The sequence below is a fragment of the Acanthochromis polyacanthus genome, chromosome 14 (assembly GCF_021347895.1).
Source record: "Acanthochromis polyacanthus isolate Apoly-LR-REF ecotype Palm Island chromosome 14, KAUST_Apoly_ChrSc, whole genome shotgun sequence".
NCBI classification, from domain to species: Eukaryota; Metazoa; Chordata; class Actinopteri; family Pomacentridae; genus Acanthochromis; species Acanthochromis polyacanthus.
The window spans coordinates 5,576,602-5,591,189 of NC_067126.1; the positions used below are offsets into that span (position 1 = coordinate 5,576,602).

At 38.6% G+C, this 14,588-nt stretch overlaps 2 protein-coding genes across 2 annotated transcripts in view; one reads left to right on the plus strand and one right to left on the minus strand.

Annotated features, from left to right (window-relative positions):
- LOC110968264 (uncharacterized) lies at nt 1–10,516 on the plus strand. The gene is made up of 5 exons (XM_022218102.2): nt 1–98; nt 195–275; nt 363–552; nt 3,577–3,780; nt 9,648–10,516. Exons 2-5 carry the CDS (start codon nt 223–225, stop codon nt 10,383–10,385), a joined length of 1,185 nt encoding a protein of 394 aa, XP_022073794.1. The 5' UTR covers nt 1–98; nt 195–222; the 3' UTR covers nt 10,386–10,516.
- hcn5 (hyperpolarization activated cyclic nucleotide-gated potassium channel 5) overlaps nt 10,415–14,588 on the minus strand; it is a 19,593-nt gene continuing 15,419 nt past the window's right edge. The window contains exon 10 of the mRNA XM_022218110.2: nt 10,415–13,184. Coding sequence (XP_022073802.1) covers nt 13,012–13,184 — 173 coding nt within the window. The 3' untranslated portion in view covers nt 10,415–13,011. The remainder of the gene's footprint in view (nt 13,185–14,588) is intronic.

Here is a 14,588-nt window from a genome sequence, read left to right on the forward strand (position 1 = left end):
AGTTTTGTTGCAGCTCTTATCAGATCTCTGCTTGTTCAGGAGGATATAAATAGAGGAGCTGTGAAGGTCAGAACCGACCTGGAGACCAAACGGTTCAGGTGAGGAGCTCAGAGAAACCAGAGAGCTTCAACATTCACAGAAAAGAACAGTTTAATTTGCTGCTAAGCTTCATGAAATGCTGTTTTTCTCCACAGTTAGCTCATCAGACGTGTGATCAGAGTCATGGCGATGTTTGGGAAAGTTCTGGAGCCGGTGGGCTACATGCAGACCGTCAGGTGAGACCCGGAACCAGCCGAGTAAACCGTCTGATGAAGGTTTATATGAAGTTAAATCAGGAGTTTTGTGTGTTTTATGGTTGTCAGGGTTTTGGTTCAGGGAATCTGCTCCTATCTGGGAGGAAGTTCTACAGCTGAGGAGGCCGACGGAGCCAAGAAGAACCTGGACCACATGGACCAGGAGCTGGGAGCTTCAGGAGGAGGTCTGCTGGAGGATCAGGAGGTCCATCAGCTGGAGGACGACCTGACGGTGGTGTACTACCAGCTGGGCACCGCGGTGAGGAAACTACACCTGATTAAAGCATATTTATCTGGAGATGTTGGAGGATCTTCTAACGTCAGCTTAACCAGTGGAAGCTGGAAGAGTCCAGTTATCGAGTGCATTTATGTGGAAGAAACAACACAGAATGAGATGATTTAACAGATTATTTCTGCCCTGATTGGTGAACATGAGTTAAAGGAAAGAATAAACAGCATCAGTTTCTGTGGAGGATGTTTCTGAACTGAGATTATGAGAGATGATGTGGAAAACAGTGGCTAAATGTGAGTTTAGACAATCCAAAGGATGAGAATGGAATAACATTCTAGTTGCTGCAACCTTAAATATAAGATGTATGGTGAAGCCTGCAGACTTTAGGAACACTTAGGAAAAGACACAAATGAAGACAAGAAAAATTATGACAAAGAGAGGCAAAATCACCAAAAGGAGATGGAAAATAAACACAAAAAGATGCAAACAAACATAAAGAGATGGAAAATAAACACAAAAAGATGCAAAACAAACATAAAGAGATGGAAAATAAACACAAAAAGATGCAAAACAAACATAAAGAGATGGAAAATAAACACAAAAAGATGCAAAACAAACATAAAGAGATGGAAAATAAACACAAAAAGATGCAAACAAACATAAAGAGATGGAAAATAAACACAAAAAGATGCAAAACCACCACAGACAGACAGAAAATGACCCCCCAAAAATGTGTAAAATAATTATATAGAGAAACAAAATGACCTCAGTTAGACTTTTTCCTCTCAGGAAATTATTCATCAACAGTTTTGAAAATTGTTTAATGTTCTTAATTAATTTAGTGAAGATGAATGTCTTTTTCTTTTGTGGAAATTTGCAGCTGAAATAAGCAACTTTTAGATCAATCCTCAAGTTTTGGGACCTAATAAACACTTTCTGGATGAAACAAATAATAAATTGATTTTTTAAAAAATCACCAAATAAGACATAATTTAAATAATCTTTGATTTGTTGTTAAAAAATATCAAGACTTATAGAAGAAATTCCACCTCAGTGTGCATCAGAAACAATTTAAATCCAGAAAAATAATTATAAAAGAAGCTGAAGTAACACGTTGAAGTTTTATAGACTTTAATGTGTTTATGCTCACTGTGAATACACTGTAAAAAAAATGTATAAAAAAATAAAATTAATATTTAAAAAATCCTGTCAAAACAATGGATGCCAGAAAAACTGTTTAAAAAACTGTAAAAATACTCTAATATTCCAAAATGGTTAAAAATGGTCAAAATAGCAGCACAATTTGTAAAATAACTACATTTTTAGCAGATTTAAAAACAATAAAATTGTAATTTTATGGTGCAACAGTGTGAAAAAACAAATTACTACTCGTGAAAATTTTTGTTTGCCAGTAAAAATTTATATTTTTTTCAGTGGTTTTTATAGATATTATTTGTAATTTAAACAAAGAAAATCTATAAAATTACTAAAAAAAAAATCTATATTTTCACCCTTTAATATATGTAGTTTATTAAGGAAGAAAATCAGAGGTTTTCGAGCAAATATCTGTTTAATGGAGGCGTTCAGAGCTCAGTCCTGCTCAGTTTGAGGTGATTTTTCATGAGTGGAACACGTCTTTGTAAACAGATGCATGAACTCATCACACTGAGTGCGTTATGTAAATGCATGTGAGCAGATGTACGAGTAAAGCATCTGTTTAGTTGCAGGGTTAATACTCAGCATTAACAGGCTTACGTCCTTCATGTTCTGCTTTTTATTTCTGCTGCTTTTTCATTTCACACGTTTTCTCTCATTTGAATTTAGAAAACAAACAAAAACACCTTCCTCTATCAAGTTTAGGTTTTCATCTCTGAAGAACACCAAAAGTTCTCCTGCAGCTCACTGTGAGAAGTCATGTGGGAGAAGCCTGTTAGAAATAAAATCACTTTTACATGTGCTCAAACCTGCAGAGAGGTTTAGAAAACATCTGAGAAAAGACACAAATGACAGAACAAAAAATAACCACACAGAGAAAATAACCACTGAGACAGAAAATTACCGAAAAAAAGACCACAAACACTTGCATTATAGCCACAAAAAGGAAGAGAAAATGATCATAAAATGATAGAAAATGTCCACAAAAGACAAAAATTACCACAAAAAGACAGAAAATGACAAACAGATGCAAAACAGCCATAAAGAGACAAAAAAAACCAACAAAAAGACACAAAATGATTACAAAAAGATGCAAAACTACCACAGAGACTAGAAACTGTCCACAAACAGGCAAAATAAAACCACAAAGAGACAGAAAATGACCATAAAGAGATGCAAAATAACCACAAAGACACAAAAAGTTATCATAAAAAGATGCAAAATAACTTCAAAGATACAAAAAATGTCAAAACAACCACAAATAGACAGAGAATGGGCAGAAAGAGACACAAAGCAACCACACAGAGACAAAAAGTGAGCATTAAATATTGCAAAATGACCACAAAAAGAGAGAAAATAAATATAAAAAGGTGCAAAAAACCAACACAGACAGAAAACCACCACAAAGACACAGAAAACAGTTCCAAAGAAACAGAAAATGACCAAAAACAGACATAAAACAATCATACAGAGACAGAAAATGAGCACAAAGTGACAGAAAACCCCACATAGACAGAAAATGACCACAAAAAGACACAAAATAACCACAAAACAGACAGAAAATGACCACAAAAAAGCCCCAAAATGGCATAAAACGACAGAAAACAACCACAAGGAGACAAAGAAAGACCACAGAGAGACAGAAAACAATCACAAAAGGACAGAAAATGACCACAAAGAGACAGAAAACAATCATAAAGGGACAGAAAATGACCACAAAGAGATACAAAACAACCACAGAAATTTTCACAGAAAGATCCAAAACAACCACAGTGAGAAAGAAAACCACGAAAACATGCCAAAAAAATGACCACAAATAAACAGAAAACCGCCACAAAGAGGCAGAAAACGCGCATAAAGAGCTTTAATGTCTCCTTTAATGTGTTTGTCGTCCAGGTGAGGGCCCATCCAGACTTCACCAAGAAGGAGACGGAGGTGTTCCTGCAGTACGTCCAGGACTACCGTCTGGAGAGGCAGATCACGGCGCTCTACAACCGTCTGATGGGGGTGTCGGCGCTGACCGACCAGCCCACTCTGCTGGAGCAGCTCATCCTGAACCGTAAACCCAAACGCTGGGAGCTGCGGGAGTTCTGCGTCAAGGTTGGTGGAGGTGGTGGAGGGTCTTCTCCCTACAGGGGTCATTAAACTTTCATACCCTCCGATTTGACTTTCATCGCACAGAAGCACGCAAGCCGGAGGTGACGTCAGCCTCTGGTGCACAAACAAACAAAAATATGTTTGCTGTGCTGCTGTCTCTGTGAGGACGGCGAACAAACCTAAACCTGACTCTATTTTTGACTCTAAAATGAAGTCTGAACCCTCAAACTGCCATCTGAAAGTCGAGCTAAAAATGAGAATTGACCAAAATGTCCTCATTTTATAGAAACTAATCACACCCGTCTCAATTTGGTGCTCGGAAAAAGAACAAAATTACCACAAAGAGACAAAAAGTGGGCACTAAACAATGCAATGTGACCGCAAAAAGATGCAAAGCAACCATGAAAAGACAGAAAATAGATTAAAAAAAAGAAGCAAAATGAAAACAAATGGACAGAAAATGAGTAAAATGAGTAACAAAACAACCAGGAAGAGACACTAAACGACCAAAAAAAGAGAAGACAACCATAAAGAGACACGAAACAACCACAAAAAGACAGAAAACAACCATAAAGAGACAAAAAACAACCACAAAGAGACACAAAATGACCATAAAGAGACATGAAACAACCACAAAAAGACAGAAAACGACCATAAAGAGACACGAAACAACCACAAAAAGACAGAAAACGACCATAAAGACACACAAAATTGCCACAAAGACAGAATACCACCACAGAGACACAAAAGAACCACAAAAACACACAAAAGGACCACAAAGAGACACAAAATGATCACAAAAAGACAGAAAATGACCACAAAGAGACACGAAACAACCACAAAAAGACAGAAAATGACCATAAAGAGACACGAAACAACCACAGAAAGACAGAAAAAGACCATAAAGAGACAAAAAACAACCACAAAAAGACAGAAAACGACCATAAAGAGACACGAAACAACCACAAAAAGACAGAAAACAACCATAAAGAGACAAAAAACAACCACAAAAAGACAGAAAACGACCATAAAGAGACACGAAACAACCACAAAAAGACAGAAAACGACCATAAAGAGACACGAAACAACCACAAAAAGACAGAAAACGACCATAAAGAGACACGAAACAACCACAAAGAGACACAAAATGACCACAAAAAGACACAAAATGATCACAAAAAGACAGAAAATGAGCTTAGAATGGAAATTGACCACAATGTCCTCATTTTATAAAAACTAATCACACCCAACTCAATTTGGTGCTCGGAAAAAGAGCAAAATAACCACAAAAAGACAAAAAGCGGGCTTTAAATAATGCAATGTGACCGCAAAAAGACACAAAGCAACCATGAAAAGACAGAAAATGAGCAGAAAAAGAAGCAAAATGAAAACAAATGGACAGAAAATGAGCAAAGAGGTCACAAAACAACCAGGAAGAGACACTAAACGACCAAAAAAGACAAAACAACCACAAAGAGACACAAAATGACCATAAAGTGACACAAAACAACCACAGAAACACAAAACAACCACAAAAACATACAAATCAACCACAAAAAGACAGAAAATTGCTGCAAAATGGCCACAAAGAAACACAAAATTACCACAAAGAGATAGAAAACATTTTAAAAGCAACTGAAACAACTGAAAACTCAGTTTGATGCCTATGAAACCAGTCCACACATTTGCACAAACCACTAAAACTGGAGCTTCATCTCACTGAATCTGAGAATTACAAAACCTCTTTCAGATTTTAATAAAAATAATTCAGATCCTCTAATTTCCCCCAGAGGACAAGTTTGATAAGAAATAAAACCTCATGGAGGAGCTGAACGAGATTAAATATTCATCTTCCAGAGACAGAAAAACATGGAGGTCTGGTGGGAAAGCAGGCGTGCTGCATCCATCTACTCCCTTCCAAAATACACTGAATATTTAACTCTGCACAGCTATGACCTGCTGGTGTCTTCTACTGGAGCCAAGTTAGCAAACTCCCCATTTTTATCCACAAAAAAGGAGTAAAAAAGTCAAGTTTTAGAGCTGAAATTAAACTATTTTCTCTGTGAAGCAACTGAAATGTGACAGATTTGATTTTTAAATGTCGACTCTGAGCAGACATGTTCTTTAACTGTACGTCTGATCACCATTTACCGCCTATTATACACTATATTGGGCTGTTTTAGATTCATTCTGTGGAGTTTTTCCATTTAAAACATCACCTTAAAGGAAAGTTTTCGTCCCAGAAACTCCAATCAGTCCAGAGTCCACTTATTAAGGGGCTTAGCTGCTGGATTAGCCTTAATGCTGGAGCCATTTCTGCTGAACCAGAGGTCTGTTTGCTCTTTTTCAAGGGCTGATTTGCATAAATGCTCTTATATAAAAGCTGCAGCGTTCAGTCAAGTGCACAGAGTTTTGGCCTCCTGGGTGCAGTCGATGTAAAACAAACAGTTTAATGCGCTCTGAAGAAGGACGTTTCAGTCAAGGACACGGAGAACACGGAGAACACGGAGAACACGACCTCGTTCAGCAAAGTTTCTTTAACCTTAGAGAACTTATCATGGATAAACATGCTGTAGATGATAAGTTAATGCGTCACAAAGGGTTTTATTTGTCCTGCAGCAACAAGAACACACACACGTCCATGTCCTGTGTGATATTATGTTCAAACTATTACTATTTTAGAGAAAGAAAAAGACATACATGACTTTTTACCGTCTTCTGAAGAAAAATTTAAGTATGTTTTGTCTACACTAAAGAGCCAGAGAGGTTTTAAGTGTATAAACAAACATAAAACAACCACAAAGAGACAGAAAATGGCCACAAAGAGACATAAGACAACCATGAATAGACCAAAAATGACCACAAAGAGACAGAAACTGACCACAAAGAAACAGTAAATGACCACAAAGAGACAGAAAATGGCCACGAAGAGACACAAAAACTAACAAACAACCACAAAGAGACAGAAACTGACCACAAAGAAACAGTAAATGACCACAAAGAGACACAAAAACTAACAAACAACCACAAAGAGATGCAAAACAACTACAAATCAACATAAAACAACCACAAGGAGACCAAAAATAAAAACAAATAGACAAAAAATGACCACACAGAGACACAAAAATGACCACCAATGACACATAACAACTACAAAGACACAAAAAGGCAAAATGACCACAAAGAGACAAGAAATGGTCACAGAGACAGAAAAGAACCACAAAGATAAACACAATGACCACAAAATGACAAAAAACAACCACAAAGAGATAAAAATGACCAAAAGAAACACAAAACAAACACAAAGAGATGTAAAACAGCCGCTTACAGCCACAACCGTGCATCACTCCATTTCATTTTGGAAACCCTGTGGAACGTCATCAACAGATAGTTTCTCCCTGTTCACCAGCTTTGGATATAATTTCATAATAAGAGTTTGTAGCATCTGCATGGTTTTATTTTGAAGAAAGAGGAACTTTTACTCTACCAGCCTGTAAACCCTTTAAGGTCAGTGCAGTCAACAGAAATCCCAGGTTGGTTTGTGGACTGTTAAAGACAAAAACAATCATTAGAGATGTGAGATTTTAATGTAAGCTTCACCTGCTTCATCAGCTGACACTAGAAAATGTGACGAGAATATTTCATTCTCACTAATTGAGATGCTACAGACGTTTACTTATATAAAGGCTTTTGGCAGAAGCTGGAACTTTTCTCCAACATTTAAGGAACTTTGAGTTTCAAATGAAGGACTCTAGTTCTACTTCTTCTGCTGTCTTTGTTTTTTTTATTATTATTAAGGGACTCATTAATAAACTCACTATATTGATGCTTTGACTTACCTTAGGAGGCACAAATGGGTAAAAATGTGCAGAAAGTGCACAAGATGTGTAACAAATAATTAGAAATAATTACAAATGAATGAGCCAGCGATTGATTCAGAGTTTATCAGGAACAGCTTCTGAAGAAAGTGATGTTTTTCAGTGAAATTTATAAACTAAACTTGATCTAAAGGCACCGAAAAGTTCCAATAATGCTGCCTTGGATCTTAGATATCAGGTGGTAAACTAGAAAAACCAACAACAAAAACTGTCATTTCTGAAGTCTTGCTTCTGTTTGTGTTACCTTTTTGGGGGTTTTTTTGGTTATTTTTGTCACTTTCCTAAGATGCTTTTGATTTATCTGAACTGTGATTTGTCTTTTGTATCAGCTTTTCCATTCAAAGTTCACTTTTTGTTCCTTTAACACCGATTCACAACAAAAATAAGAATTGAATCCCATGTTTGGATAAAACAAGAATGTCTGCTGAAACTAATCTACTCCCAGTTCAAAGAAGGCAAATGTTAAAGCAGCAAACAACAGAAAAGACACAAAAACATCTTGAAACATGAATAACACTGGCATCAGTGAATGCCAAGAAAACTCTGGCAAACCTTCATGTGAGAAGGAGAAACAGCTTTCAGAGCCAACAGATGAGTTAGAAGAAAAGAAAAGAAAGCGGCAGCAACAACCAAAGAAAGATCTTCCATCTGGAACCACCTGAACTTGGAAGAGCTTTCAAAGCCAAGGTCTGACGTACAAACCTGAAAGCCCATAAATAGATCACAGAACGCAGACTAAGACCCTCATCATTATCTGCTGTTCTGTCCTTGATCCTGAGCTGTTCACACTTTGGTGTAGCGTACCACCAAGTTTTATGAGTTTGTGTTTTACAACCAGCTGGCACATCTCCTTCTTATTCTGTTATTGGTAAATTTCCACTAAAGGCAAACATTGAAAGGGTTGTTTTGTTCCAGAAGGATTTCTTAATTTCTTGGAGAACTTTTTTCAGTAGCATTCACTTTCAGTTTTACTTTTATAGCACCAATTAACAACATATGGCATCTATTCACGCTTCACATAGAAAAGTAAAGACCATACAATTTTTAAACCCAGAAAAAACACAAATTTTAAAGTTTCCTTTGGATTTCTTTTGGAGAAATACTTAATGACAGTTCTTTAACAAAAAACCTCCCATTTACCAAGAAGGACTTTGAAAACAACAAAACTCAGACAGAATCAGGCTCATGCAGGGCAGACGTCTGCCTCAACTGGTTGGGGTGAGGTCAGCAGATGGAGAATCGACAAACAATACATAACAGAGCAACAAACAGTAGGGATGGTACTAAGCACTGGTATTAACTGATCTTGCTACATGATTTGGTTGGTAATTTAGTACCTTTACGCTCCTTGACAAACTGTGTTGTTATCAATATTTATGATGGAAATTGTGCAACTTACTTTCAAACTAAACGAACTGCACTCTATTGATGCTGAAACCACGAGGGTCAGACAATGATGTAGCATTGTTGTGTCGCTGTTAGCTACTGTCTGCGTTAGCTTAAAGACGGCAAAGCAGCCGAAAGTGTCGGCTTCCATTTCTAGTTTTATTGAGCTACAGGGAATACATATCTAAGGGTAGTTAGTGTAAAGGAGGTAACACCAGCAACCTCATGAAACAAGTGCAATACTCCATCAATATAAAGCAGTGCACTGTGTTCAATAGCTTTAGCAAAGCAGCTAATCCTAATACAGTAGTGGAGCCTCCAAGCCCCAGTGTCTCCAATGGACTACAGTGAGTGACAAAACTAAAAATCCAGGTAACAATAGTAGTTAATTGTACACAAATAAGGCTATACAGTTTGTTATTTGCTATGTCACAGTTGTTGGCATTGATTTTGGCACTTCTGTATCTAAATCCAAGCCATACCTATCCCTAATAAAAGATTTGGAGACTGATGAAGACATGTGGTAAAACAGACCTTAGAAATCTTTTTCTTTACCGCTGTGTCAAAGCTCACACTTTGCCCTTTTCCTCGTCTTTCTCCCGGCAGATAAACTTTGTCCTGGGCACTGGTCTGCTGTGTCTCTTCACTCAGGCATCTCTGACCGGCAGAGACCAGGCCCTGCTGATGAAGACCTGGTCCGACCGGATGGGAGCCCTCTACAGGAAGATGAAGAACTCTGGAGGCCGCTGCTTGGGCTACTTCCTGGAACAGGCCGAAGACGACATCCGGCAGCAGCTCCAGGAGGCCGTGCAGAGACGAGCAGCACCAGAGGAGGCGGCGGAAGACATCCTGAAGACCCTGGAGAAGAACTACGACTGGCTGCGCTGGGCGGTGATGCTTCACCCGGCCGTCGGACGGATGGAGGACGACAAGAACGAGGAGACGGAGGAAGGCGAAAAGGAAAAGGAACCAACAGAAGATCTATCCAACAATCTGCTCTCCGTTCCATCTGAAGCTCCGATCCCCCACGTGATGGCATGTTACCGCGACGCACCAACCTCGCTGGACAAAAGCCGCATCCACCAGCTCATCCAGGACCTGGAGTGGAAGATCCCGAACCCGCCTCCTGAGGTGTATGCTTCCATCGAGGAAGACCCGGGCAGGGCGAGGCGCTACCTGGCCTCGCGGATGCTGAAGAAGCTGCAGGAGGGTCTGGGATCCGGCGTCGCGGTGCACGTGGTGCCGGGCAGGATGGAGATGAAGTGCAACTTCCCTCCAGCATCTTATTACATTTACGAGTACAAACACCGGCTGGCTTCAGGCACCGTTTGTGTGTTTGGGTGAAAGAGAAAGTAAGACAGAACAAGCTGCTGTTCAATAGTACAATATCAGCTTTGTATTTGATGCTTTCACAGTGGCATTAGCATGTCGTGTGTAATATTACTTCCAAATAAATGTTAGAGACAAAATACATACATGAGTTTCTACCGTCTTTTGAAGTAAAGTTCGAGTAACTTGGTTTTGTCTACACCAATAAGCGAAAACCAGATGAAATTAATGGTCCAATCATCTCATGTCAATGTGGACGAATGTCAGAATCTGAGATGAATTAGATGTTAAGAGAACAGTTGTTTTTTTCGTGAGCATGTTGGATGTGAGTAAATGGTAGAAGGACTACACATGTATAGCAGATACACATTCAGCTTTGGTTTACACTGAAATATCTTAACCAAAATTGGCTGGATTGCATTAAATGCTGTGCAGACTTGGTCCCCAGAACAGAACCACTGTGAGGTCAGAACTTCCCTTTGTATAATACTTTGGTTTATGACCAAATACCTGCAACATGTCAACAACCTGCAGCTACCAATTATGACAAATACATTAAGAGCCAAAATAGAATGTTAGCATTGTCATTTACACAAGCTTGTATGTTGATAGAAATTGGTCTAAGTTTGTAGGTAGAGATCACAACAGTTAAGTCATCAGAGGGAAGAGACACAAGAAATCTGGACATTCGGCGTTTATAAGTTTAGCTAGATTGTGCCTCTTTGGTGGTAAAAACTGGTCTGAGTGCGATTTAAATGCAGGTAATAATACTTTACTGATCAGTCACAACATTTAAAACCATTTTAAGCCTCCCATTGGAACATGGATAAAGGATCCATGGAGGTGCACAAGGATCTCCGTAGCAGATTCTTCAATCAATGGATTGCATTTGTTGTGGAATTTGTTGGGTTTTGTGGAGTTTGAAGGGTGAGTCAGTACATTGGGGCTCTTGGTCGTGCTCCTCGATTCCTTCATTGGGCAACCCTAGGTGTTAGACGTCAAGGTAGCATCCAGAACCCAAGTTTTTCTATCAGAACATTGTATTGTAATGATATAATCAATAATCACTTGTTAGTTGTTTAAATGTTGTCGCTGATCGCTGCTCACTACGATAAACTACAATAGATTACAAAGAGTTATTTAAATATTGTATTACCTTACCTAACAGCAGTATTTGCCTAAAACCTGTGATAATCTGACTGATTCGTTCCCGTTTTTTCTTCAAAAACCAGAATCCAGAAGTCTTTCTTGTTTCGCAGCTAAGAAAAGCATTGACTTTCCAAGATTTGATGCTAAACTGCAACACCAACAAGCAGCTCAAATGTTTTGAGTCTTTGCTGTTGATGTCTTTGTTCATTGCTGATTATTACAGATGAATCCGAAGACAGGATGATTCCTAGAGAGAAAAAGATGCTCTAAAACTGTCCATCTCAGAGAATAAGAGTCCAACTTCCGTCCATGTGAGCAAAGTCTTATGTAACAGCATAAAATGCCCTGGAAATGCATAGCATTTGTTCTCTTCATAAAGTAAAATGTTCTGTTTTTGGTCTGACACAAGCCCACCATCAGATTAAATTTGGGTTATGTGGAATTTGGAGGTTGTGTCAATGCCTTGGAGCTCTTGGTCGTGTTCCTCGAGCTGTTCCTGAGCAGTATATGTGATGTTTCAGGGGATATTATTATTTCCTTCATCTGTCAGCGTTTTTAAAAGTTGTGGCTGATCAATGCTGTAGAGAAAACTAAACCAGACATTGATCTAAATTATAATGGATGGGTAGTAGATTCCTAAACATTGTTGTGTGAATAACTTTATCTAACATCACAATTTGTTTCTTCTGTTTCCACCAATTTTACTTCTGAATTCTCTTCAACATCTGCCAAGTCTTTCTTGTTTTTTAGCTTAAAAAGCCCCAAACACTGATGCTGAACTGCAACACCAACAAGGAGATCAAACGTTTTGAGCGTTAACTGTTGAGGTCTTTGTTTATTGCTGATTATTACGATAAATCAAAGGACAGGATGATTCCTAGAGAGAAAAAGATGCTTTGAAACTGTCCATCTTGCATCCACGCAAGTAAAGTCTTACATAACCATGTAAAATGTCCCATTTTTGGTCTGACACAAGCCCACCATCAGAGTGAATTTGGGTTATGTGGAGTTTGGAAGTTGTGTCAATGCCTTGGAGCTCTTGGTCGTGTTCCTCGAGCTGTTCCTGAGCAGTAAACGTGGTGTTTCAGGGGATATTATTATTTCCTTCAACTGTCAGTGGTGTAAAAGTTGTTGCTGATCAATGCTGTAGAGCAACACTAAACCAGTGGTTGTTCTAGATTATGATAGAAGTCTTCCTTGTTTTGCAGCTAAGAAATGCACCAAACACTGATGCTAAACTGCAACACCAACAAGGAGATCAAATGTTTTGAGTCTTAGCTGTTGAGGTCGTTGTTTATTGCTGATTATTACGATAAATCAGAGGACGGGATGATTCCTAGAGAGAAAAAGATGCTCTAAAACCGTCCATCTCATCAGAGAATAAGAGTCCAGCTTGTGTCCATGTGAGCAAAGTCTTATATAACAGCATAAAATGCCCTGGAAATGCATAGCGTCTGTCCAATTCATGAAGCAAAATGTTCTGTTTTTGGTCTCACACGAGCCCACCATCTGAGTTGATCTGGACCATCTTTTCTAAGTCCTTCTTGACATCTGGGAAACCCTCCAGCGCCTTCTGCAAGTCGTCCCAGGACAGGGAGAAGCACTGGCAGTCGGTCAGCGCCTTCACCGTGGCCAGATGTTTGCCTTTGGTCAGCACGCATGTCTCTGTTGAACGCACAGAAGGAGGCACAAGGCCGTGGTTAATGAGCGAGTAAACCCTCATGACGGGGATGAGATCTGACAATTAATCCCAAATTAAATAACCGGACCTCGCTGGGTTGTTCGGGGGAAGCCTGCTTAGCTCCGCTGAGGTTCGCTGCCAAAAAAGATTAGGACCCGCTCCCACTTAAAGCCAGAGAATTAAACAAATCACGCAAACCGGAAAGGACAGACTTATTAACTTTGGTTCGACAGCGTTCTTCCAAAAATGCCTCTTTCTCACGTATAGAAGTAAATGTGTGGCATTTGAAAAAAAAAAACAATGACTCCAGAAACTTTTGCAAGAACACCAAAACATGCATAAAATCTAAATCGTAACCGACTAGAACGGATCAGTTCCTTCCATTTCTCAACAGTAAGATTATCAGTGAATCTATATATATTTATGTTAAATATTTAGCACCAAATATGTCGACAGGGCAGCTGTTTAAGTTTCAATTTTCATTCCTTTACTCGTTCCAACTGCATGTAAAACCTCTTAAATACACAAATTAGTTCAATCACCTATCTATAGAGGCATCTGTAGGACAGTAGATAGTTTTAATTGTCCAAAAAAAACAACAACATTTCTTGCAGCTTTTAGCACCAGAAATAACTTTTCCTAGAAACATTCCGTATTACTGTAGATAATCCGTGCAGTGAGCAGCCAGATGTTTTTACACCAAGTACTTCTAATGAGGTTGGTGTAAAACTGACAGACTTAAATGGAGTTTGGCAAGAGAGGCAGAGGCAAACAATGAACTTCAGTCCTGCAACCTTTTAGTGCGACATCTTTCTGACAAGGTTTAAACAAAAAAAAAAAAATGCAATTACAGTTATTATAAAGGGCTTCTGAACAGCTCTGAATGGAACTAATTTGTAGCAAAAATAGTTCTTATGAAAAGTGACAGCAACTTCTAAGAGATGGAGTTTCAAGTAAAGTTTTGTGGCTTTATGTGCCACTAATTAAATTCTATTCACCGCTATTGTATTTGAGAGGAAAGCAGAAGGAAAGGTTGATATTTCAACATCCCGACATTAAAACAAAAGCTACAATTTGTATGAGCTCACCCGCTTTCCTGTCGTCTAATGGGTCGTTCCGCTTCAATTTACTAAATACTCCACGTTTGACCATCTTCAATTCAACTGATTTTAATTTAAAGTGTTGATTATTGATTGAGTTGACCATTTCTAAACTCTGGTTTCATAGGTAACATTGGTTTTTCAGCTAAACGTTCTTAAAGAAGGTGGATTGTGTCGATTTTTGCAGGACATGGTGGTGGCAGTAGCATACTATGGGTAAATGTTTGAAGTGCCACAACTGTAGAAATAATGTGGCTGGAGTCCTGACATTTTTTTCAGATTTATAAA